The following is a 23,611-nucleotide window of genomic DNA, read 5'->3' on the forward strand; positions in this document are numbered from 1 at the left end:
GCCCCATTTTGCCAAACCGCTGGAACACTCGGGTATTCAACAGCGATTTAAAGCACACACTATTTTCCGTGTTGGGAGGTGAGGTAAAGTGTGGTTTGGGAGAAAATGAAAGGGCTGTTTTTTCGGGGGGGGGTCGGGGACAGCTTGGGAGTTTTGGCAGGGTGCATGCACACATGCTCATGTCTACATGCGCTCACACACACACACACACACACACACACACACACACACACACAGACCTTCATGCAGTACCACCCTTGACCCATGTCCTATTTCCCTTGCTGTTTGTTAAGCTGCAGTTCTCTGCTGTGACCAAACTGAAACCCATGACCAACCTGCCCCACACCTCAAACTGAACACTTCTTCCCACTCAAACACTTCAAAGCATCTCTACCATCATATATGTTCTATGATATGTAAATGCACATATTGTATGCACCACTGCAACGTACCTTAACATCCCCGGATTAAGCTGGTCCTGGTCTGCACCTCAATTAGTTGTGCATAGCTCTAACACTGGCAGGGTTAGAGGTGTGATTCCCACTGGGGCCACCCAAGATAAAACTGTAATAAAAAATTATCTTGTATAGCACTTTTTTTTTTAAAAGTTTACAAAGATGGAGTGTACAAAGTTCTTTAACAATCAAATAAAAGCAAACACACTGAAAATGAAATAAATCGAAACAAGCAAAAACAAGAGGAAACCACAAGATAAAAAGATAGAGGGCAAAAACAATATAACAGTGAAAATAGGATAAATAGATAGCATCACACAAGTGAAGAAGAATGTGCTTTAAGATGTGATTTAAAAGATGAGACTGGTTCTGCTAGCCGGAGCTCCTCAGGTCTTTCCGAGGGGCGCTGATGGCAACGGCTCTGCACACCGGCTCATAGGAGATTAAAAGGTCTGTGACATAGCTCGGGGCCAGACCTAACCGTGCTTTAAAAGGGATCAGTAAAAACAAAATCCAGACCTAACAGGTAACCAGCGAAGAGACGCCAGAGTGATGGGACCGGTGAAAATCCCAGCTGCTGCATTTTGAACAAGCTAGAGATGGGACTTTTGGTTGATGTCGGAATAAAGAGATGTATTCAAGCATCCACAAAATGGTATATATTAAATAGTATTTGAATATCATGAATGGTAACTGAATAAGATCCACAGTAATGTATTCTGTCTCTTCTGCCTTACAGGTGAATGCTACTTGATGGAGTGGTCAGACTGGAGCCCGTGTGTGAGCGTCTGCGTCAAGGGGGCCGGCGTGGACTTCGGCTCGGTGCAGGTTCGCTCGCGAGCCGTCATGGCCCAGGAGCCCGAAAACCTGCAGCTCTGCCCTGACCAAGCCTGGGAGTCCCGGCCCTGCACCGGTGAGACCGCTGCTACAAAAGTGACAGTTTCAACGTTCTGCTGGCTCTGAGTTTGACAAACTGACAAACTAACAGAGACAAACTGGCTTTGACAAGCGAACTGCTTGCACATTGCTCCCCGCAAGCTGGCAGCCCCAAACTTTCCTTCATTCATTTTCTTCAACCCACTTATTCCTATTCAGGGTCACAGGGGGCTGTAGCCTATCCCAGCATGCATTGGGTGGAAGGGAAACACCCTAGACAGGTTGTCAGGGCTAACGCAGAAAGACAGACGATCTCTCACCCTCACGCTCATACCTATCAGCACTTGTCCACCTTAATCTGCATGTCTTTGGACTGTGGGAGGAAACAGGAACACCGAGAACAAGCCCACAGAGGAGAACATGTAAACTCTACACAGAAAGGGCCGGGCAGCAATCAAGTCCACGTCTTTCTTGCTGGTGACAGTGCTAAACACCGAGTCACCGTGTCGCCCGGCCCCAAACTTGATTGCGAGAAACTAAACTGGTAACAACAACCGTCATTTTGTTTTTTAGTAACGCCACCAGGTCAATTGGCGCTCCCCTAAAAGGGATTTCTTGAGTCAGATCTTGATACAGTGGAAACCCCCACGCTCATTTACTGTTGTGATCTGCGCGGCTCCCCAGGCGCATTAATCACCCGTTAGACTGAGGAGCTGCAGCGCCGGTTGTGAATCACCACCACCAAAGCTCATCACATAGCCATAGGCTCAGTCTGTATAGCAGCCCCCCACCCCTCACCCCCCACCCCCCCCCACTCTCCTTCTCCTCCCTCCCTGGCGACTGTACACGGCCCCACAGCAGTCTTCGCTGGCCTGACCTGGTTTCACAGCACCACTCAAGGCGCTTGGGGGAGGTGTGGCCCAGCCAAGAGGAGTGGAGGCGGAGGAGAGGGAGTGGAGGCAAGGACGGGGGGGAGGGCAGCGAGGGAGAAAGGGAGGCTGGGGACGGAGGGAGGGAGGGAGTTGATGTGAGAAACGCTTGAGAAAAACAAGACTGGGTTTGGCATTGTAAGAGGCAGATTGGCATTTTAGTTATACAAGCATTTCTCGGAGGCAGAGCTGCTCTGGGGGCAGAAGTAATCGGCGGAGCTAAAGAACCACAGTTTTTCAGAGTGCAAGTTAGATAACTGGCAAAACTGAATGGCAAAGAAGGAACTCAAAAATATACATGGCAATGCCTTCTTTCTTCATTCAGGTCAGCATTCATGATGTTGGAAGCAGGCTATCTAACTAGCTTACCTAGATAGCTATAGGCTATTTTGAACTTGGAAGGGCTTTCTGGCTAACTAGCTAACCTAGATAACTTAGTATGGCTATATGGCATTTTTTCAGTTAATAGCAACTTAGCCAGAAAAACTGATACTTTGGCTCAGCCCATTAACTCAGCTCATCTCTGCCTCCAGAGCCCCTCTGCCCCCGAGAAATGTTTGTATAACTAAAACTCCAATCTGCTTGAAAGAGACGGTGGGAAGTGAAGACTGAAATGAGCGATTGAATGAGAACGTAACACAATGCAAAAAGAGGCAGGCTGCAGCGTAGCGAGAGAAATGAGAGAAAGTGAAGAACAGAGAGAGATGCAGTGGCCCCAGCCAAAGACAAATCGGCCCGTGACGCTGGAGACAGAGAGAGCCATCGATTGAAGCAGTGATACTGTACCCAGCCCTATGGAGAATAGATCTTTCTTTTGTTCAAGGTTAAATTGTTCATTTACGCTAGCTGAATGGCTCGGACTGAAGATTGGTTACACAGGACTCCGTCGGGAAATATGGTCATTTGCTGCACTGATGGAGATATTGATAAAGTCATAATAGCATTGATAGAAAGTCATTAAGCAAAAGCTCTTATTGAAGATTAAAACATTGAACTGGACCCTTCTGTGCTGGGGCATTGATACTGATATTATACGGCAGCCGCCTACAGTATGTGCATAATTTAGCAGCTGCTTTATTAATCCCTCACTCACATGATAAATGGACCTCATTGCAGACTGTGTGCACATTGTATGGCACTTGTAGCTGTTGCATGGCACGCTGCCTGATTGTTTGTTCGTTCGCTCCCAGGGGGCGAGTGTTACGAGTACAAATGGATGAGCAGCGTTCCTCCAAACTCCACCCGCCTGGCCGTCTGGTGCCAGCGCTCAGATGGACTCAACGTCACAGGTGAGGATTAAGGAATCCACCCATCAGGCTTACCGACTCAGTCTTATGACCAGTACGGGTGATAGTCCAACAGTGGAAAGCACAAGTGCGTGAAAAAACACTTTCATCATAAGTGTATGAATAATACTTGGATGATAAAAGAAATATGAGAATCTGTTATGTTTGTCAACTTGTCCATTAAGTGATGAGAACAAAGACACCAAAATCATGGATATGTCCCCGGTAACATCGCATACACTATGTTGAGTGATACTAGGCCACTAGCTAAATAGCAAGTCCTCCTAAATGTTATGTGGCCAAGTCTTTTTGCATAGGAGATTGATCAAATTTACACAAAATATTAAAGAAAAATACTGTTTTGAAACCCTAGGGACTATTTTCCTTGTTTACATAAGAGGTGAAGGTGGTGGATGATGGGAGACTGTGTGCAACTAAAAATCTCTGATCAGCAAATAAAAACATGGTTGCTCACCTGAAATTGTTCTAAAAATAAACCTGGCTACAACAGCTATATTGAGTTAATGATATTTCATTTTTTTAATTTATGAATCTAAAGGCCATATAATAAAAATGCCTTTTTTTATTACCTAAAAGGTCAGTCTTCTTTCTTTGGATAATGTTAGTCGTCTGCTCAGTGTATGCTAAAATGTTAGCGTAGAGCCCCAGCAAAAAGATCTATCAGAGACACATGGAGGATTTTTCTATGTTCTCATCTCTTCATGAGTAAGTTGACCAACAGGCCAATTGCCTAAAGGTGTATTCCTTTAAAAGCTTCAGTTCCTGTAGGTGCTTCATTTGAATGTAATGTGTTCTGACCTGCAGGAGGCTGCTCCCCCATGAATCCTCCAGGAGACAACAGCTCCTGCGACCCTCCCTGCCTCATGCCAAAGTCTTTCTGCAGTGAGGTGAGCTCGTCTTTGTTCTCCGTAGAATAAATTCAACTGAAAAAATAAAACTTGATTTTCTTGTAGGGGAAATTTGGTTTGCAGACAGGGTGAACAATAAAAACGCACAATAAAAACAACACAATAAACTGAATAAAAACAATAAAAAGACATAAGATGAAAGCACGGGTCCTCTGGATGAATGGCAGTCTCTGTGCTTACCGCGCCACGCTGCTGCCCACATTGGATTTAGATGCAGCAGGGAATAAAATTATGACAGCATGAAGATGTAAAAACTGTTTTTCCATGAATGTAGTTACAGTATAGTCACTTAACAGCAGCGCATCAGAGTCAGGAAACTAACTTTTTGTCCACTAGAGACCAGAGGCTGCTAAATCTCAAACCAGTGATTGTTGTTTACCTGCTGCAGTGGCTTATAGTGTTGACAGACTTTCTAACCGCAGCCAAAATTTACAGCATTTCACAGGTGGCTGGTTGTAATTTCCCACACTGTTCACAGTGGACTGAAACAGTCATGCCATCTAGTTATTCAGTTGAATGGGAAACAGGTTAATGTACAAAATATATGGGGCTGAGGGCAACAAATCACAAACATGGTCTGAAATCATTTTTTGCATTTTGGGCACTTAGCTGATGCTCTTATCTAGATTGACTTCGAATGAGTGAGAAGGTGGGGGTTCAACTTCAGTGTCTTGCACAAGGACACCTGGCTGTTGATGACACACACTTACCACTGCAGGGATTGAACCTGTGTCCACCCAGTTACGGGACGCTCTCTGACGACTGGACCACCCCGCCCCCCCCCCAAAGCATCTATTAATTCACTTCAGCCATGCTGTCATTGTCCAACACGACCGCTATTTACTATACCCACTGCTCAGCCCAAATATAATTCTGCGCTGCCCCCTGCAGGCCGCTGTGTGCATGTGCGAGGAGGGCTACACGGAGGTGCTCTCCCCCACTGGGCAGCTGGACCAGTGTGCCCCCATCCCGGTCCTGGAGATCCCCACAGCGGGGGACAAGAAGGCGGATGTGAAGACCAGTCGTGCCATTAACCCCACCCTGCCTAGCACCGTCCAGCCCGGACGCACCGGGCGAACCTGGTACCTGCAGCCCTACGGACCAGGTCAGACTGCATGCCATGTTGTTTATGTTTTGTTCAGATCCCAGTTAGTTATTACCAAGGTGACAGCTATTCTTCCCAAGGTCCACAAGAAATATTAAAAATACAACAACAGAGACATCCTATCTATGCTACATACAGTGGACCCTGACAGATTGATTAGATGCCAAGCAATATATGGAAAAGGGAATTGTATAAAGTAGAAGCAGTATTTGTCACTGTCAGGTGAAAAACTTGTCCCCAAATTGTTAACTTTTCAGAAACTAAGAAAAACAGCCTTGTTTTTAGCTTGCCTGCCGTGTAATTTGAGTTTATCCAACAGGGTTTTTTAAGGGTTTTATAAGCCCAATGCTTGTAGAATTTTCTCAACCCACAGAGAACCATGTAATCCTTCAAGTTAAAACGTGAAAATGAACAAAATTAGAGTTAGGAGGATTTCACACGACAACACTGATATGTACTTTACCAGGACAGTGTGTGTCGGGGGAAATATCTTTTTAGTGTAGTTAGGGTTTAATGGGTCTAATTAACGTCAGGTTTAACATTTTTGTACTCGCAAGTGCATGAAATTAAACTGACACGTTAAAAGGCGATGATGTGTTGAACATGGTTTCACAAATGCTGTGTCTACTCGGATGCATGTATGTAACCGTGCTCCCTAATCTGAACTGCTGGTGTATTAACATTTCAGAACTGCATCTGCACAGTGCATTCTGATCGGCGGTGCATGACAGCGAAAGAAACACTTGAGAAACATTTAGGACGCGAGAGCGGCGAACAGATTGAGACTGTCTGTCATGAATCCTTCAACGCATAACATTTGTCAGGAGCAGACACTCGCAGAGTCACGCGCCGTCATGTAATCCTTGTGTCGTTAATCTTCCAAATGGTATCGTTTTTGCATATCGGCACACTTCTGCCTATTATACTCCAATGAGATCTAGAACATGCTTTTAGAGATAGCGATTGCAGTAATGTGTGGGAATTTTCGCAAGCTTTCACAGAATGAATTGTTGCAGACTTGAATGGCTGTTAGTGCCATAATGAGGTGCAAACAGAGAGCCAAACTGACGAGCCTCCTCCTCCACAGATGGGAAGCTGAAGATGTGGGTGTACGGTGTAGCAGCCGGAGCCTTTGTGCTCCTCATATTCATAGTGTCTATGATATACCTAGCTTGGTGAGTTTACTCTCCCCTATTTATCACCTTCCTCTCCGTCATTCATGAAAAAAAATCCTCCCCAATTTATTCCCCACCCAGTGTGAGTTTAACCATTCCATCTCTTTCGTCCCGCCAACCTCCCATCATCGTTTTTTGTTTATGTTTTCTTTTTTTGCTTCCTTCATGCCATCCTCTTGCGAGAGCAGCAGCTACTGTGCCATGGTGCGTCGCTCTCTTAAGGCCCAAGAGTCTGACGCCAATGGGACGGCAGTCTGGATGGGCCAAAATGCACATGAGTTGACTTACACCTGTCCCGATTGCCAAGAGTTGGCTCAAAGCGGCAGCGACTAATGAGGAAGTGGAGGGCCTCTTCCCCCCCATATTAGCTGCAGTCCTTGACCTCTTTGACCCCTCCGACAGTGTCACATGTCCTGCCTGACTAGCTGAGTGAAGTTGCTGGTGCAGGTGAGGTCAAACCACCCAGGGATTTTTATTAGAGCTTCCAGACCTCATAGATAGTGTGTGCAATGTTCATTTCATCCCTGTCGAGTTTAAAGGCCTAACCGTATCCCATGGTAACATTTTACTTCACAGTAGTTTTATTCCAGTGTATCATCCTGACCATTAAACTATGAAAAAGCACTATCAGAACACAACACTGTATTTATACAAGGGTGTAATAACATAATGTGAATCCAAAGCTTGCAAACATAATTATTTGTACATTACATTTTGTTGTTACACCCCAATAAGTGCGTAAATGTAGTTGTTTTATTGTGTAGTTAAAACGCTTTTCTATGGGTTCATATAAATATAATATAAAGTTATTAAAACCATTGTAGAAAGTATAGACCTCCCAACAGCATCTCAATACAGTGGAGGAAAGCAAAACTAGGATTCATAACCAGCCATTCATGGTAAAACAAGAAGACGTTTAAATATTACCTCAAGGATTCCTTCTGTCTACCTGAAACCATATTAAGTCTTCAGACACTGAAGTCTCATTGACAGCGCCTCACTGGCATGATGTCACACTGCCCTCTGGTGGCCAGGAGAGGAAGTAGGGCAACACTTCCCCTTCCTTTCCCCTCCATTTCACTCCTTGTTATTATCATGAGCTCATATGATCCTTGTGACTTATTACACACATTGACATTATTTGTTGCCATTCACCTTTGAATACTTGAATATATGCTGAGTGTACAAAATATTCAGGTTTTAGGATTTGTAAATGCTATCCCTATAGTCTATGATAGCCCACTCAATATTTGTGAACATGAGCAATTTTCCCAAGAGAGAGAGAGAACTAAGACTCAGACTTGTGAGACTAATTTTGTGGCAATATGTTTTCTTGCCGAATTAGCTTTACTCTGTAGTGATTTCTTCAGTTCTTCATTTGAAAGACTATCCCCAGAATCTCCCCTGGGTGCTCTTCCAGTTGTCTTTACCATCTTTCCCAGTTTATTCTCTTTGAAGCACCTTCATAATCCAGACGCGATGGCATCACAAGGTTGAATCTCTGTTCTCCGGCTTTGGGAGGAAGTTTGGGAAAATTAATTAGATACTTCTACGCCGACAACTAGGTGGAGATGTTGATGTAGCATTTAGATAATTGAGATTTGATTATACCAAACTGAGCGCAACGCGAAGTAAATACTAGGTGGGTTTTCATAATATTTTGTACACTCACGGTATATTTCTTAAACTATAGACTCTAACATTTTGAAACAAGAATCAGTATTTATATGTATGTATTTGAGGCAACACTGAAACTTCACATATGAAGTATAAAGGTGGAAAACATTTTTTTACATGGCATGTGCACAGATATTGCATGGAAATTAACCTACTAATACCTGTAATGCTTACAGAATATTTAGATGTGTAGTAAGTCTAGACCTAGCCACCTATATTCCCTTTTCATAAAGACAGTGTTGGTGTGAAATACAGTATATCAACCAATTATCTGACCAATAGACAATACAGTATAATTTACAGTATAATTAAAGGCCAGTTCTAACTACGATCGATCTGTCCGTATGATCGAGACCTACGAGACCTACCTACCTAATAGTCTGTATGTGTAGTTTCATAATAGTTCATAATGGTTTATATTGTATTATTTAAACAATAACAATTTTCTCACATGGCCGAGACCTGGCCACTTCACGTAAACAACAGTCTGCATGTGAAACAAATCATGCAAATTTATGACTAGCTCTAGAAAGGCCAAGTTTTGGTCATCTGCTGTTTTGAATTTTAGAATTGAAATATCTCAGCTTTCAAAATGTGCCTCCATGACTTTTCTTAGACCCAATTTCCGTACAAACCAGTGTTTTTTAAGATTTTCAAAGGAAATAGTTATATTTACCCCTTTAAATTGGTGGCTTCTTGTGGCTTGTTCTCTTAAACTCCCAAAATCCACTGGCCTTTCTAGTGTAGAGTATGATTTAAAGTGGTGTTTTTACCCTCTCTCACATGATGTGGACCTAGCCACCTATATATTCTTTTTCATCATTACAACCATGTTCGCTTGAAACATATCACCATATGACTAGTACAATAGTTCATAGTTAGAATAGTTTTTAAAGTGCTGTTCTGATTCTGCTTTAACCCTCTTCACACAGCAAAAAGCCAAAGAGACCTCAGAGACAGAGGCAACAAAACAACCGACTAAAACCTCTGACTCTAGCCTACGACGGGGACACCGACATGTAGAGCCCCGGGGAGAGCTTCACCGAGCACTTCACCTGTCATAGAGACCCACTTCATTATGCCATTACCGCGAGGGACAAGGATGTTTGCAGCGAGAACAGACACGTCACAGGGTGGTGAAATTACGGGAAATCCTCTTTGCAAAGACACTTGTGGGGTTTAACCATTTCAAGTAGTGCTCCATTCATTTCCCTCTTTTCTCTTCGTTTTTGATATTTTCTTTTGCAAGAGCCTTTGCGACCTCCACCGTCTACAAGGAAATGCCTTTTTTTGTCGTCCCCCCCCCCCCCCCTCCCTCTTTCTACAAAGAAAAGACCGGTTTCAAACACGGGAAGGCTGGGTGCGAAAGACAGACCCAACTTCTGCCGTCTTTGAACATGGCGCAGCACAAGCTCCAACTCTTCCCCCGCGCTTTTCCGCTTGTCCCTAAAAATGCTGAGTAGCTGGAGGCTTAGGATGCTCTGACGGTTCGTACGTTGCCAAAAGTCACCGCAGGGAAGAGGAGGAGGGAGAGGAAAATCTCCATAAAAAGGCTTGGATTCCTTTTCTCAATCCTCAACTGGGTTTTGACTCAAATCTCTTTTACTGTCTTGAACAAAAGGGAGGCACACAGGCCTGTGCTGAGGGATAAACTGATCTGTACGATGCTGATGGAGGAGTAGCCTACAATCACTCGTTCATGGAACTACTGCCTGCCTCCCCCCTTGCTTTGTTTCAGGCACTACATTGCACTATATTAGTGCAGCATGATATGCACATATGACTTCTACCTTCTATTGCCATAAAACACTGCCTCTTCTACAGACCGAACCATAATGCAGACGGACAGCAAAGGTCAACATGGGAACGGGAAGCCACTCTAAGGAAAACAATGGCAACAGGAATCGATATACACATGTATCACATTCTACAAAACAGGCGTGGATCAGTAGTAAATATATGTATAGATTTTATTTCTCACAACTAATTTTGGTTGTAGTCCAGTACCTTTTGTGGTTTGTAGGTTTCGTCTGGTGTTATCTTTCTATTTCTGCCCAGATGCAATCAAAAAACTCAACTATGGTATCACCAGGTGACCTGTTTTACTTTTTATCACCTGCTTTACAGAAAGTTCTTTTTAACTGTGATAAATCAAATCAAATTTAAATTGTGGATTCATGAATTTCACAAATTTCGACGTAACATTGTGGAAAAACTAAAAAACCCTACAATGCTTAAAAAAAGAGACTGTTGAATATAAACCATTATCTAATGTCATGCAAATGTAACTTCTGCCTTACTGACAATACTCAAATATTGACAGTCCTGTAATACCATTTTAACAATACTTGAATGGGGCCCTCCATAGGTGTAGACATGAAGAGGACTGTGATTATTTTATTTTGAAGTCACTTAGCAAGCATCACGGGAGTATAATTCATTTCAAAAATCAGTTTTTCAAACCTTTTCATATAATAAACCATATCATAGGTGCTCTTACATTTTTCAGTCATACTACATGAGGTAAAATATAGTATAACATAGTCTGTATAAATTAAGGTACATAAACAAAAATTTTACAATATGTTAATAATGAGAGAACACGCTTCTGCAGAGGTCGACACAATGAGCAAACTGGTGTGGAGAATGTTTACTTTTTTGTTGTTGGATTTGTAAATAACAGCAATTTTTTTATTTTTTGAAAAAAAAAAACCAAGATATCAAAGTACGTGTACATTTATTTTGTATTGCACAAAAAATGTTTAGTTTGAATATTGCAAAGTGGGTGTATGATATTGCTGATTGTTGTCCTCATGATGCAAGTTGTATGTTGTAAGAAAAAAAAAAAAAAAAAGAAGCAGAAGAAGGCTCAGCCATTTTGTACAGGTTGTTTATATGTATGGGAAGAATTACTAAAAATAAATGAGGAAATGGTTCTAAACATACCAAGTTACTGTGGATGCCAGCGTATGTCGTGTGCTCGTTCCTCTCCAGAACATCAACATGGCAGCTTCATTTATCTGACCGGCTCTGTTGGTGTTTACAGTGTGTGATGGATAAAAACCAACCAACCAAAAAACAAACAAAACAAAAAACACTGCGGCTGACCGCCACTAGATGTCAGCCCCTGACAATGGTAAAGAAAAGTTGCATCTCAAAAGTGTGTACAGTGAGGACCTCCCTCCCTCCCCCCGCCCCCACCTCCTCCCAATTAAAACCCCTTCTCATCCTCTCTCTCTTTCTCCCTCTCTCTCTCTCACTTCTCCCCTTTCTCTCTCTCGCTCCCTAATTCCTCGTCTATCCCTCCCCTCACTCTCATTTCCTCTCTTTCTCATTCTCTCTCTCTCCCCCCCACCCTCCCCTCTCTCTCTCTCTCTCTCCCTCTCTCTCCCTGAACCTCAGAGCGCGCTATATAAAACATCCCGCCACACTGACAGTCAGATGTACAAACACCTCCATTCACACCACAGCGCCTCAAAACCCCGCATCCCAAAAAGCAGAGCAGACACTTCAACCTTTTACAGCAGAGAGAGAGAGCTGTCCATCCCGAAAGAGCTCGTGAAGATTCATCTTTGCTGTCTTGCTTCAGGATCGCGTTGCACAGTCTTTATTTCTCACCAAGTTCGGCGGCTGATAATTGCTCCAGTTAGAATCTTCTTCAACAAAAGGAGATTTTTTTTTTTTGTGGCTGATCAGAGACTGAGGGGATTGAGAAGACGGCTGATTAAGGACAAGTTGACATGAAGGGAGACGCTCCACAGAGAAGCATGAAGACCACATGTCTGTGGACTGCCGCCCTGCTACTGTCATTCATCTCCCTGGTAAGTTGAATATGTCATTTTGATGCCTTAATGCATGAAGCCTAGCCTTTTTCCTCACATGATTTTATGTCTCCTTTGACCTACAATTTCTGTTGTAGTCAATCATTGTCAGAATTCAAACCACTTAATCACCAAGTACAGTGAATGTACAGGAATCTGTCTCGGTGACATTGGTACAGAGACATATGAGTACTTACAGAGTTCCACATAGTACAAGGACAACAGGACCTCACAGTGCAAGATAAAGCACTGTATTATCTCAAATTTATCATTGCAAGATCATGTCACTTGCAGCCTGATAACAAGCTCTGAAGGTTTAGCAAATGTTAAGCATAATTTCACTTTTTTTCAGCTCTGCCATGTTCAGCTCTTTTGTTCACCGAGTTGCTCTGCCTAAGTTAAAGGGATATTCAAAGCACTGTTGCTGCGATGCCACTAATGATAAGTGACGATAAATGTACACACCCACAAATCAGTTCCTCAGCTGATCCATCAATTCATCAGCATGGGCATTAATTAACCAAGTTTAGTGTGAACACGAGGTTTCAAATCCAAATCTGGGGCTTGGCAAATCCGCCCGAATACAGTCCCAGCGGATATTTCTTCTCCAGCACTATCCATTCATTTCTGCCTTCCATTTACCCTCCTTTCTTCCATTTACTGATGCAGTTCAATAAGAATCTATTTGACAGTACAGCAGAGAACAGCCTGAGCCTATTATGACAAACATACCAGAATGCTCCTAACTCAGTGCCTTGACAGTTTGTGACAACCCAATTCCTTTAATCCTCTGAGAGACAGTAACCCCTCACCCATAGATAAATCTGTCAACAAAGCAATCAAAGGAGAACAGGACCACTCCTCCCGCGAACAAAAATTCCATAAACTTAATCCCCACAAACTTGACTGGCCTTAAATAGCTCCTGTAGTGTTATCAGTGTTTAATTTGCATAGTGATGGAAAGAAGTCAATTACTATTAATTATTCTCTACAACTTAATACCCATTATCGAATTGAATTCACCGTCTTGAAAACCATAAACTCAATTTCACAGCTGACTAAGCGCACTAATCATTTCACCCCGCCTTTTACTTATGGAGCCTTCCTAGTTTGAAGGAACACTGGGATTCCACGAATTCAGAGGCATAAACATTAACCAACACTGATTCTCCTATTGTTATAATATAAAAAAAAGCATTAATCATTAACTATATGACTTTCATATATTTACAATAGTATCGTGGTACTACCAGCAGATCTCCTAGCATCACTTGATGTGAGTGTTTTTCCAGGCTGGGCTGCCAAATTGCTTCGCTATGCTTTAATGGGATGATCATAATTGTTTCGTACTCGGCGCATCCTAAGCTTTCGCCTCCAGCTCCTTCGACAGATTGACAGACCCATGGGAACCTCACAAACTTATTTTGGCCGCCTTTGAACCAACTCGTGTGTGAAATAATATGATTATGCATTTTTCCTCTGGGTAAGTTGGAAAACTAGTGGCTAGGGTTTTTTTTTTTTAAACTGCCCCGCTCTAATAGCCCTCAGTCTGTCCGTGTACAGTATTTATCCTCCTCAGAAGTCATGGTGATAATTGTGCCCTGGTCTCTCAAAGCGGTGCTGCAGTAATAGGGCTCAACTCCACTCCACAGCTGCCTGTGATGTCTTGACACACTTTGTGATTTGTCATCATCTCTGACCCCCCAGGTAACACTTTGATATCACTGGGAGAATATAGACCTAACTCTTATAGGGTGTTGAGTGCCCTTAGTCGATCCATCAACTCAACTAGGAGGGGGGCATCAGAAGGCGAGACAAGTTAAATTCACTGTAAATGACTATGACTACAATCAAATCCCAGCTGCCCGGCCTCAAAATACTCTAAAAGACAGCATCAAAAGACTAAGGATGCTCTGTGAATAAAATTAGGCTTCTGCCTCAAGGAACTTTTTTTTTGTAGAGACAGAAAAGAAGGCCTATATCAAAGATGATATTTCATAAAGTGTTATGTTTTGTCTCTCTGTTATTGAATGTGCCTTGATTCACCCACAGAGGTTGAGTCTTATTTTAGGAGGTACTTGTCATTCATACGTGGCTATGGCGGCTGACAGTCATAAATTAGATCGGTGTAAACTGGGTGGCAGGGCGGCTTAGTGGTTAGAGTGATTGTCTCATATCCAAAAGGTCACAGGTTTGATCCCCACAGCAGCCATGTGTCCTTGAGCAAAATGCTGAACCCCTGTTTTCTCACTCATTCTAAGCGTCTCTCTGGATAACAGCATCAGTTTAATACCAAAAATGTTAAAAAAAAAAAAAAAAATGTTAGATCTATTGAATGTGTAAACCTCCTTTTCAAACGCAATGTAGTATTCACGCAAACACCCATATATTAAATGGAAATAATTCCATTAAGCATGCAATTTCTGAATGTTGTTGCCGAACTCGCAGCACGCGACCCAATCCAGATTGTAAAGTGGCAGCCCAAATCTCCTATCAGCCTGGTCCCTCTCCATTCTCACTCTGTAATGCCTGTTAAACTAGAACTGTCGGACTCACAAATCCTCCCCACACACCAGTCACAGCAGCCGCAGCATTCAGGTAAATGAAAACTGACACACACTTTCATTCTTCTCGCAAGGTTTTGTGTATAGCCCACCACCAAGTCGTCTGGCCGCTCAGGTGCTTCTATTAAAGGTGGAATTTGTCGGTTGTTTGGGGGTCCAACCCATAGAATATTCTCCGGGCTCCCGAGGGAAGCCGGGGTTGTTTATCTTCCCGTTTCAAAGAGGGGACGCCTGCGCCTTATCACAGCCTCGCCAAGAGTAGATAACATTTAGGTTTGTCCAACAGCCCATACGCTGCATCTGGCAATCTGAGAGTTGTTTCCTAAAGGACTTCTGCATGGCAATGCGGTCTATGTTATCTTGTCCAGGAATTCTGGCTTATACTTGGGACTTGGGGAATAATATTAACAGACAGCTAAATAGGGTTGGGGGTGGGAGGCTGCTGCGTAACAACTGGCTGGTCCAAAAGTTGAAAAAACTCTGAAGCATGAAATTGAAAGCCTCCACGCTTGATTGAGTAATACGTTTGAATATCTTCTAATGAAAAACACTAATTATAAAATATTTTGCACATTAAATATCACTGGTTCTTGACACAACTATATACACTTATACTAGGGGTTTGACTAATATGGGTTTTTGAAGGCTGATAGGAAACCAGAATTTTTGTGCTGAGGCTGCTGATAACAAATATTCTGGTCCGATATTTAATATCTTTAAATTTTACTTGATTTTTATGCCCCCAAAATTACAAGTTTTCAATGTTCCTGCAGAATTCAATTCTTTGTAAGGTGGGAAATCCACTGAAACAGCATTTAGACCATCATGGGACGCTAATGCTCTCCACTGAACCATCAGAGTAATAAAATTCATTTTGGTTTAGCAGCTCCTTAAGGCAGGGTGACCACCTCACCTATTCAGTGGGTTACATTACTGCCTTGAAATGAAGAATTAATTTAGAATAAAAAAAACATTATTGAACATTTAAATGAAAAAAAATGAAATGAAAATAAAATTTAATTGCAGGTTTTACAGACTGTTATTATGTAGCTGTGGTTAGGGATAAACATCCATCATCTTTGCGGTGGACGACATTGACTGGCCAGTGTCCGATTTTTATTAAAGTCCAATATCAGTGAAGTGATATCGGTTTAACCCTAACTGATCCCTGTCTAACATTCTTGGTCAAAGCCCAACTGTTGGCCTGTGCCCTACCATGATTTTCCCTGCCTATTATCTAACACCAATTTCCCATATTTCTCTCTGCAGTCTCTTTCACGCACACACACACACATCTACAACACACACACACACACACACTCTGTGTGCCTTGCTTGCATGTTTTTGAACCCAGCAAGAGGTAAATCTTGGCCCTCTGAGTGTTGGTGCAGTCAGTGGGGGTGTTCTGGATATAAACGTTGCTTTAGTCAGGACTGCCTCTGATCTGCCTAATCTCCTGGGGCTGGATTACAGGTTGGGCTTCTAATCCGTGAAGTGGGGTCTCTGTGAATGTGCCGCGGAGTGCTCTAATCCAGAGACTGTCAGGTGCTTTAGATGAAAGCTAATTGCATGTCACAGTTTGGGGACCATACATAACGCTGGTGACAAGAGAGCGAGTTCCCACAACAAGGAATTAGGTCTGAGGATGACTGGGCACGCATTTCAGATGTGCTGTGTAATTTTGCATGTGATAACCTTGGAGAAAATAGTGAAGAGTTCTCGTCCAAAAATGAAATTCCACCATTTGGAAAAAAGTGACACCGCTTACAAAATGACTCATAGCCCAAAGTTACAACAAATTATGTTGCTTTTTAAAGGATAGTCAGCAACTTAATTCCTTGGTTGACAAAATTGGTTGGCTTTTACTAACTGTTAAGCAAGTGATGTTTTTTCCCCAAAATGTATTTGTAGTGTTGTGGGAAATATACATATACTCAATACATATCTACACGGTATAATGGTGTATACATGTAAGTTGTGAGCTTGACAATCATTTGAAATGAAATGGAAACCCGAAGCTCAAAGCAGTTTTGTAATATCCCTTGATATATTCACTGGAATCCACTGAGATTGAAACCCAGTTACTGAGCAGCATTCAGTAATTACCGCACTACGAAAATGATATTTCATTTGATCATTAGAGACCACACTCTTAACGATTCAGAATAGAAAAAGGCATGAAAAATAAATGGGGCTTACAATGTTTGAATTACGTGTCACACATTTCTGAAACTGAACCAATCACATTTTCTTGATACACAAGGAATTTAGAGAAGATTCATTCAGCTGTTGCAAACACATAAAACTGAATTGAATGTTTGAGTCTTGAAGAGGAATGTTCAGTTAAGGATTTCACATATTCATTCTACAAAAGTCTATACCTCCATTTGGGAAAAAATAACCTGAAGTTCAACATTTTTTGTTCAATTTCTCCTTAAAATTATTTTGAACCTGGCAACATACAGTGTACTTATATAGCAATCTGAGTTGTACATATGAAGAGCTTAGTTACTGTATGCTATGTTATCATTTTGTTAACCAGTGACTTAAATTACCTGCTATCCTTGAAAAGGTGCCATAATTTGTGTTATCACTTTTTCAAATGGTAGATATCTCATTTTGGAACTAAACTCTACTACAAACAATGTAATTCCTATGGATTAGGATAGTCTGATTGGTATTTGAACATGAACTCTTGAAACCAGAGAACAAAGACTGATCTATAATACCACAGCAATACAGTTTGGAACTGCTTCGCTGACAATGTATAAGATACTAACTTTGTGGCCTCATAGACACTATTTCACTGAACTTTTACATCCTAAGGAGCTTTATGTTATAGTAGTGCCAGTAAATCTTAAGCAGAAAGCTGCACTTATCCTCACAGGCATCTTTTTTCAATACAACATGACAGGTTAGGCAATTTTGTGCCTGTTTCTAGCAATGGAAGACAAAAGGAGATGTTCATTAATTAAAGTCCAACTGCCCCACCACACATGAATACTACTTGATTGCTGAAATTCAGTGGTATTTCTCTTGAATACACGTCACTCCAAACATTCTGCTTTGAAAGTGCTGCAGTTTGTGTGCTAAGCCAATTGTTTGCATTGGTTTGTGGAGCAGCTGAATTGTGTCTCTCTCTGTTATTTGACTTCACATATCAAATCACATGTGAAGAAGCTTATGTCATGCTCCTCTATTCAGAGAGATTGACCTCAGCAAAGGACATAACAGCTACTAAGCAGAAGTCTTCTTTTCACAATGCCACTAAAGGCACACTCACGTAGATCCAAGGTCATTCATCATACAGCGTTCTTCAAAACAACCGGAGGCGATCTTTTCAGACTCCTCCACTGTACATTCAAGTTCACAAATTGAACACACATAGAAAGATCACAACTACTGTGACATTTTATTCGGTGTGAGCCACACACCCTGGCCTACACTACCACAATGTCATTCAGTGAACTTTCTCAATGAGAGAAGACCTTATTTTCAGAGTATTGATCGGGGGGGTAAAGGTACAAAATGTAAACGCTTCGCCCAGATAGATCTGCTGTCACGTTCCTCAGCTGGGGTTAGGCCATCACTGTCACCGGCCTCCATGGGGTGAACGGGGAATCTTAGCTCTCTCATCTGTGTGATTGTTAGAGGAGAGAGAGAGAATGAACCATCAATCATCCATTCAGGGCACATTCAGCAGGTAATAGTCTGGTGTTGCATCACGTCTGCACCGAAGAAGCGCTTCATTCATCTCGATGTATGGCAGGAATACCCTTAATCTTGATTAGGACACCCCGCACAAGACATTTCACGAGCAGTAAGAATTGGTCACAGCAGGAACACTGTCCACTCTAAGTGTTGGGTGCGTAGAAGTATATTGGAGACCTTTTGTGTGTTTTATGCTGTTAGTGGTGTTGGTAATTTCTTTAAAAACTGGAAATAATGGTGACTTTGTTCGGTTTGCAGGTTACTAGTGCCCAGTCGCCTGGTTCTGGAAATTCGCACCTGAGAGAGAGCCCAAAGTCGAAAGTGAAGACCTACTGGACTGAAAGCAGCAAGGCCCTCTCCATCAGTCGTCTGCTCTCCCAGACCCTGTACGGCAAAGAAAACTTTACCTCCCTGGATCTTAACTACGATGAGGCAGACCCGTACTCTAACCAGGAACGGTGGAACTGGCTTTACAACACTTCAAACCCCCACGATCCTCGATCCAGGTCCAAAAGGAGGCCCATCGTCAAGACGGGCAAGTTTAAGAAGATGTTCGGTTGGGGCGACTTCCACTCCAACATCAAGACAGTGAAACTTAACCTTCTGATCACCGGCAAGATTGTGGATCACGGCAACGGAACGTTTAGTGTCTACTTCCGCCACAACGCCACCGGTCAGGGCAACGTGTCCGTGGGGCTCGTTCCACCGACCAAGGCCGTGGAGTTCCAGGTCCACCAGCAGCACCAGCAGCACCAGCAGCAGCAGACGGCTCTGGAGCCCAAAGACACCAAGCTGTTCAACTGCAGAGTGGAGTACGAGAAAGTGGAAAAGGGCACCAGGAACTCACTGTGTGCCCATGACCCCTCCCAGAGTTGCCCCCAAGAGCAAACCCAGAGCCATGTGTCCTGGCTGTGCTCCAAGCCCTTCAAAGTCATCTGCATCTTCATCACCTTCTACAGCACTGACTACAAGCTGGTGCAGAAGGTGTGTCCAGATTACAACTACCACAGTGACACCCCCTATCTTCCCACCGGGTGATCGCCTGATTGGACGAGGGGGGAAAAAAAAAAAAGACACAGAGACAGGGCGTCGGGTCCTGAGAGATGTCAGATTATTTGGACGAAAATGGAGTTATGCACTATTGAAAAGAGACACTTCAAAACTGAACTGTTGACAGGTATTATTAAAGCTAACGTATCCCTGCTGCAAGATTGAGATTGCTCCAGTGAACAGGCCTTCCCCGAGGTCATTATGAGAGCATTTAGGAAAGCATTTATAGGCTTTCAATACTCATATTATATGCATAGCTGCTTACATTGAAAGGAAATTCTCAAGCCAATTGTATTTATGTAAATATTGTGGACCCCACATGAAGCCAGAAATCAATTTTATTAATGTTTTTCCGCTCTAATTTAGTTGTTTATGTTGATAGTGTATTTCCGTATCAATCATGCTTTGTGTCAATTTCGATCAATCTCTGGTAATCACTGCAAACACGTAAATGTCAATGCAAATAAGAAGAATATGCCAGTATGCATTAGAAGGCATAATGGAAAAAGCGAACATATTTTGAATGGTGTTGTTTTCTGCAGTGTGATTGTTAGAGTGAATATACCTCTCTGATATTGTTGTTGGAATCTAGTCCATGTTCATGCATGAGCCGAATGTGGTAAACAACTGAATAACGTCCATCTACATTTTCATGTTAGAGCAGCTGTCAAAAATAATCTTCAGCAAGTCACAGTTGTTATGGGAAGATAACAATAAACAATACCTTTATTTTAATTCTGTGCTAGCAGTTCTAAAACAATGGATGGCGGACGGTAAATGACATAATTGGACGGCCTCCATCAGATCAAACATAAGCAAATATTCTCGCAATAAATAACATTTGCAGAAGACACACAAGATGACAGAGATACAGAAAATCAATTTCTGCACTGCTCCTTTAAAAAAAAAAATATAAATAAATAAATCAAACATAACTGTGCTCCAATTCTGCTGTTTCCCCAGTCCTACATTTCCATTTCAGGCATTTAGATGAAGAGCTTATCCTCGATGACTTGCAAGTCCACCAGTAGAATAGCTTACTTTGAAATTCCTAGATCACCAACATTACAAGAAACCAACAGTAAGGGGTGTGAGGGCCTCAGCCACAGCATCCTGACAATATACAAAAATAACAAACAACAGAATCATCATATATATAGTGGAGAAGTGCTGCATAATGAGTTAAAAGGTGGAAAGGTCAAAAGTGTTTATTTCTGTTTGTTTTTTTTACTTCAAGAAAAGAGTATATTAGAGCAAGTGGAGAAGGAAAACACTGAAGAGATAAAGAAGATAATTTCCTCCACTTCATTAAAAAAAAAAAAGATTGAAATACAAAACAAACATTGTGGTTAAAATGTGAAAAATGGATACTTGCTAAAGACACAAAAGGATGTGCATCAAACAGCAGGTGCAAATCACACATTCCACCTATCAAACATTCACACCTCTGGTATCAAAAAGGCAAATTCGGGATGGGGGTAACGCGGGTTGTTAATGACATTGGATGTTTAAATTGGCTATTAAACCTTCATTACACAAATTGGGAGCCACTGGCACAATGTGAAGCATTTAGAGGAACGAGCACAATGTAAGTGGGAGCTCTGCAGAGTCAACGCCATAGAAAGAACGAATAAAAGTGCCAATAGAAAACCTGTAGAAAGTATAAATGTGCACCTAGGGGCGCAATCACTGCTGTCTATTTAAATTCAATACTCTTACAGAGTGTAGGCAATGGTATACGCAACACAGTAACTGTTAATGGCAGCCTGGACGACATCCAATATGCCGACGTGGGGGTGTATTTTCTGACAGGGCACTCCGAAGAATAGGGGTCTGCCTGTGGGATGAGTGAGCATAAAGAGGAATTTATGATGTGGAGGAACAAGGCTGGCAGAAATCACTAGAAGCACCTGACTCGTAAATTGAGAGCATGTTTCTGTCATCCACGAGAAGGAATGACTAATGTTTCAGATTGCTGTTTGGACTAGTTCTTTCATCTTAATAAAATGACTTTGATATCTCTCCACCCTTAGCCAAATGTGCCAGAGATAGTTTGTTCAGCTGCTGCTTCAAAGAATTAAAGGGGCACTTTTACTGAGACAATGCAGACTTATTATGCACATAATCTTATAAGTATTTGAGAACTGTAAACAGTCTGGCACAAATTTATTTGGTGTGAGAGAGATGAATTTGTTTGAGTGATGTCATCTGGAAGAAACTTCAATCTATTATTCTGTGCAGTATTTAATACGCTCAGTGAAGTGATTAAACAGACAAAAACCTTAATGACCTTAAAACCCGATGAAGTGACGCTGTTGGGAAAATCTAGTTTTAAAGTAAAGACATCGTTTCACTTTGTTTTGTTTATATTTACAAACAAAACACACAAATATCTAATTAAAATCTTGGGAGAATCAATTAACACGGCTGGGAAAGGTAGCGTTCAGATGTAATATAGGTGAAACAGCCTCTATAGAAGCGACATTTTTTTTTTTAAATGATGTGAAATTTAAAGCGCCGTTTTGCCCGACAACAGGAAGAACAGTACCGCTCCTCGGAGAAACAATGTCCATTTAACGAGCTCTATCTCCCATGAATGAAACCGTTGGCCTCCGTTACGCCACGACAGCATTACAAACCGCTCAGTGTTTGGATGTCTAAGTTATCTCTGGGCCCAGATCTTCTCCCTCGGTTCAGTTGTCCTGGGCCGGAGCCATCCATGCCTCCCGTCTCTCCCCTAGCTCGCCCACAATCCCTGATTAATGTGGTCTGGGCGGGAGCTGTCAGAAATGGCAGAGAGAATCATGGGATTTCTCCTTCAGAGTCCCAATGACACCCAGCAGCTGCAGGAGTAAACAGATGACTAACCACTGGCCTTTTGGCAGCCTGTGGAGATTCACACGGAGGGAGGGCTGTGAACGTTGCTTTGACATTTAGGTGGATTAGAAAGTTCTTGGGTTCTGCTCTTCTGGTGTCAGAGGTGGTTGGCGTAGTAATTATTTGTGTCTTGGTTTTCTTCCGCTTGCAAGAACCCCAGCCTCATTGTACATGTCTTGGCTATGTTTTCCACTTCCACAAGTCTGTTTAAATGCAATATTAAAGTGTATAAAAGACATCTTTACATGCATCGTTTTTAAACAAATCACATTTACTGTATGCCCTATTGCAGAAAACAGACTCGGTATCTTATTTTTAGAAAAATAACCAATTGTCATTTCTGATCATGTCCTGCTGCAGAATTCATTTCTAATCTGGGGCTGAAGCTGTCCTGGGGCACAGTTTTGTGTGAGGTATTGACATATTAAAGGCTCTATCAGACAATGGCTTGTGGTTTTTTGAATTACAAATAAATTACTCTCCTCAAAACACCATTACTCCTCCGGAAATGAAAACTCACTCATTGTGAATGTCTCATATCAGGTAAAAACTGGAGAGAATTAATTAACCTTTGTCATTTTAATTGCTTTAGTGACAGCTGTCCTTTGGCGCCAGAGCTATCCTAATGCACATACTGTGGGCTTGTCAATTACTTTCCCAGTGAATAGATTAAAACGCCACAGAGGATAGAGTCATTTCATTAGTCAGACTTAATGCCCCCCAGACATAACCAGGTACGAACACTTCACCCCTAAATATGCGGCAAAATGAACAATACTATTAAGCCCACATGAATCGAATGAATTGTGGCGACATGAAATTAAGTTTACGCTCTATTTAATTCTTTCCCGCTGCTCATATTGCATTTGGTATACAGAATTTTCTTTGGAACTGTGTGAAAATTAGAATTTTTTGGGCCTTTCAATGAAACGCCTTGGAGCCTAGATCCACACAGAAATGCAGGGGGGCACCTGTGTGGTACCGCTAATTGGCTAACAATGTAATACTGTTACTGCCTTAATGGCTGTTAGCATCGTAACATCAGTTCTTACCACTCTGTTTGGTTGACAGCAGTGATTGTCAAATTCTCCCTCCAAGCCCCATTTTACTGTTTGCACATCTATGATCCAATGCTACTCAGCTCATCATGATTCTA

The 23,611-nt window shown here is 42.2% G+C and overlaps 2 protein-coding genes across 3 annotated transcripts in view; both read left to right on the plus strand.

Moving 5' to 3' along the window:
• thsd7ab (thrombospondin, type I, domain containing 7Ab) overlaps window positions 1-7,088 on the plus strand; it is a 111,445-nt gene extending 104,357 nt beyond the window's left edge. Inside the window, exons 26-31 of the mRNA XM_071538914.1 lie at window positions 1,195-1,374; window positions 3,448-3,549; window positions 4,372-4,454; window positions 5,367-5,580; window positions 6,668-6,755; window positions 6,941-7,088. Coding sequence (XP_071395015.1) covers window positions 1,195-1,374; window positions 3,448-3,549; window positions 4,372-4,454; window positions 5,367-5,580; window positions 6,668-6,755; window positions 6,941-7,088 — 815 coding nt within the window. The remainder of the gene's footprint in view (window positions 1-1,194; window positions 1,375-3,447; window positions 3,550-4,371; window positions 4,455-5,366; window positions 5,581-6,667; window positions 6,756-6,940) is intronic.
• Window positions 7,089-12,172: 5,084 nt separating this feature from the next.
• LOC139660717 (neurexophilin-1-like) lies at window positions 12,173-19,566 on the plus strand. Of its 2 annotated transcripts, XM_071538921.1 has the most exons (3): window positions 12,173-12,253; window positions 12,455-12,463; window positions 18,787-19,566. In XM_071538921.1, the coding sequence occupies exons 1-3, from the start codon at window positions 12,173-12,175 to the stop codon at window positions 19,564-19,566; spliced, it is 870 nt and encodes a 289-aa protein (XP_071395022.1). The 2 variants fall into 2 exon arrangements, with proteins under 2 accessions (XP_071395022.1, XP_071395023.1); XM_071538922.1 differs by lacking the exon at window positions 12,455-12,463.
• The last annotated feature ends 4,045 nt before the right edge of the window (window positions 19,567-23,611 follow it).

The sequence above is a fragment of the Centroberyx affinis genome, unplaced genomic scaffold (assembly GCF_046629955.1).
Source record: "Centroberyx affinis isolate AG114_WGS23_722 - 3 ecotype Tasmania unplaced genomic scaffold, CSIRO-AGI_Caff_v1 ptg003371l_1, whole genome shotgun sequence".
Lineage (NCBI taxonomy): Eukaryota > Metazoa > Chordata > Actinopteri > Beryciformes > Berycidae > Centroberyx > Centroberyx affinis.

What these genes read in the sequence shown, in the direction of transcription:
- LOC139660717 (XM_071538921.1), top strand. Translation starts at nt 12,173, where the DNA reads ATGAAGGGAGACGCTCCACAGAGAAGCATGAAGACCACATGTCTGTGG.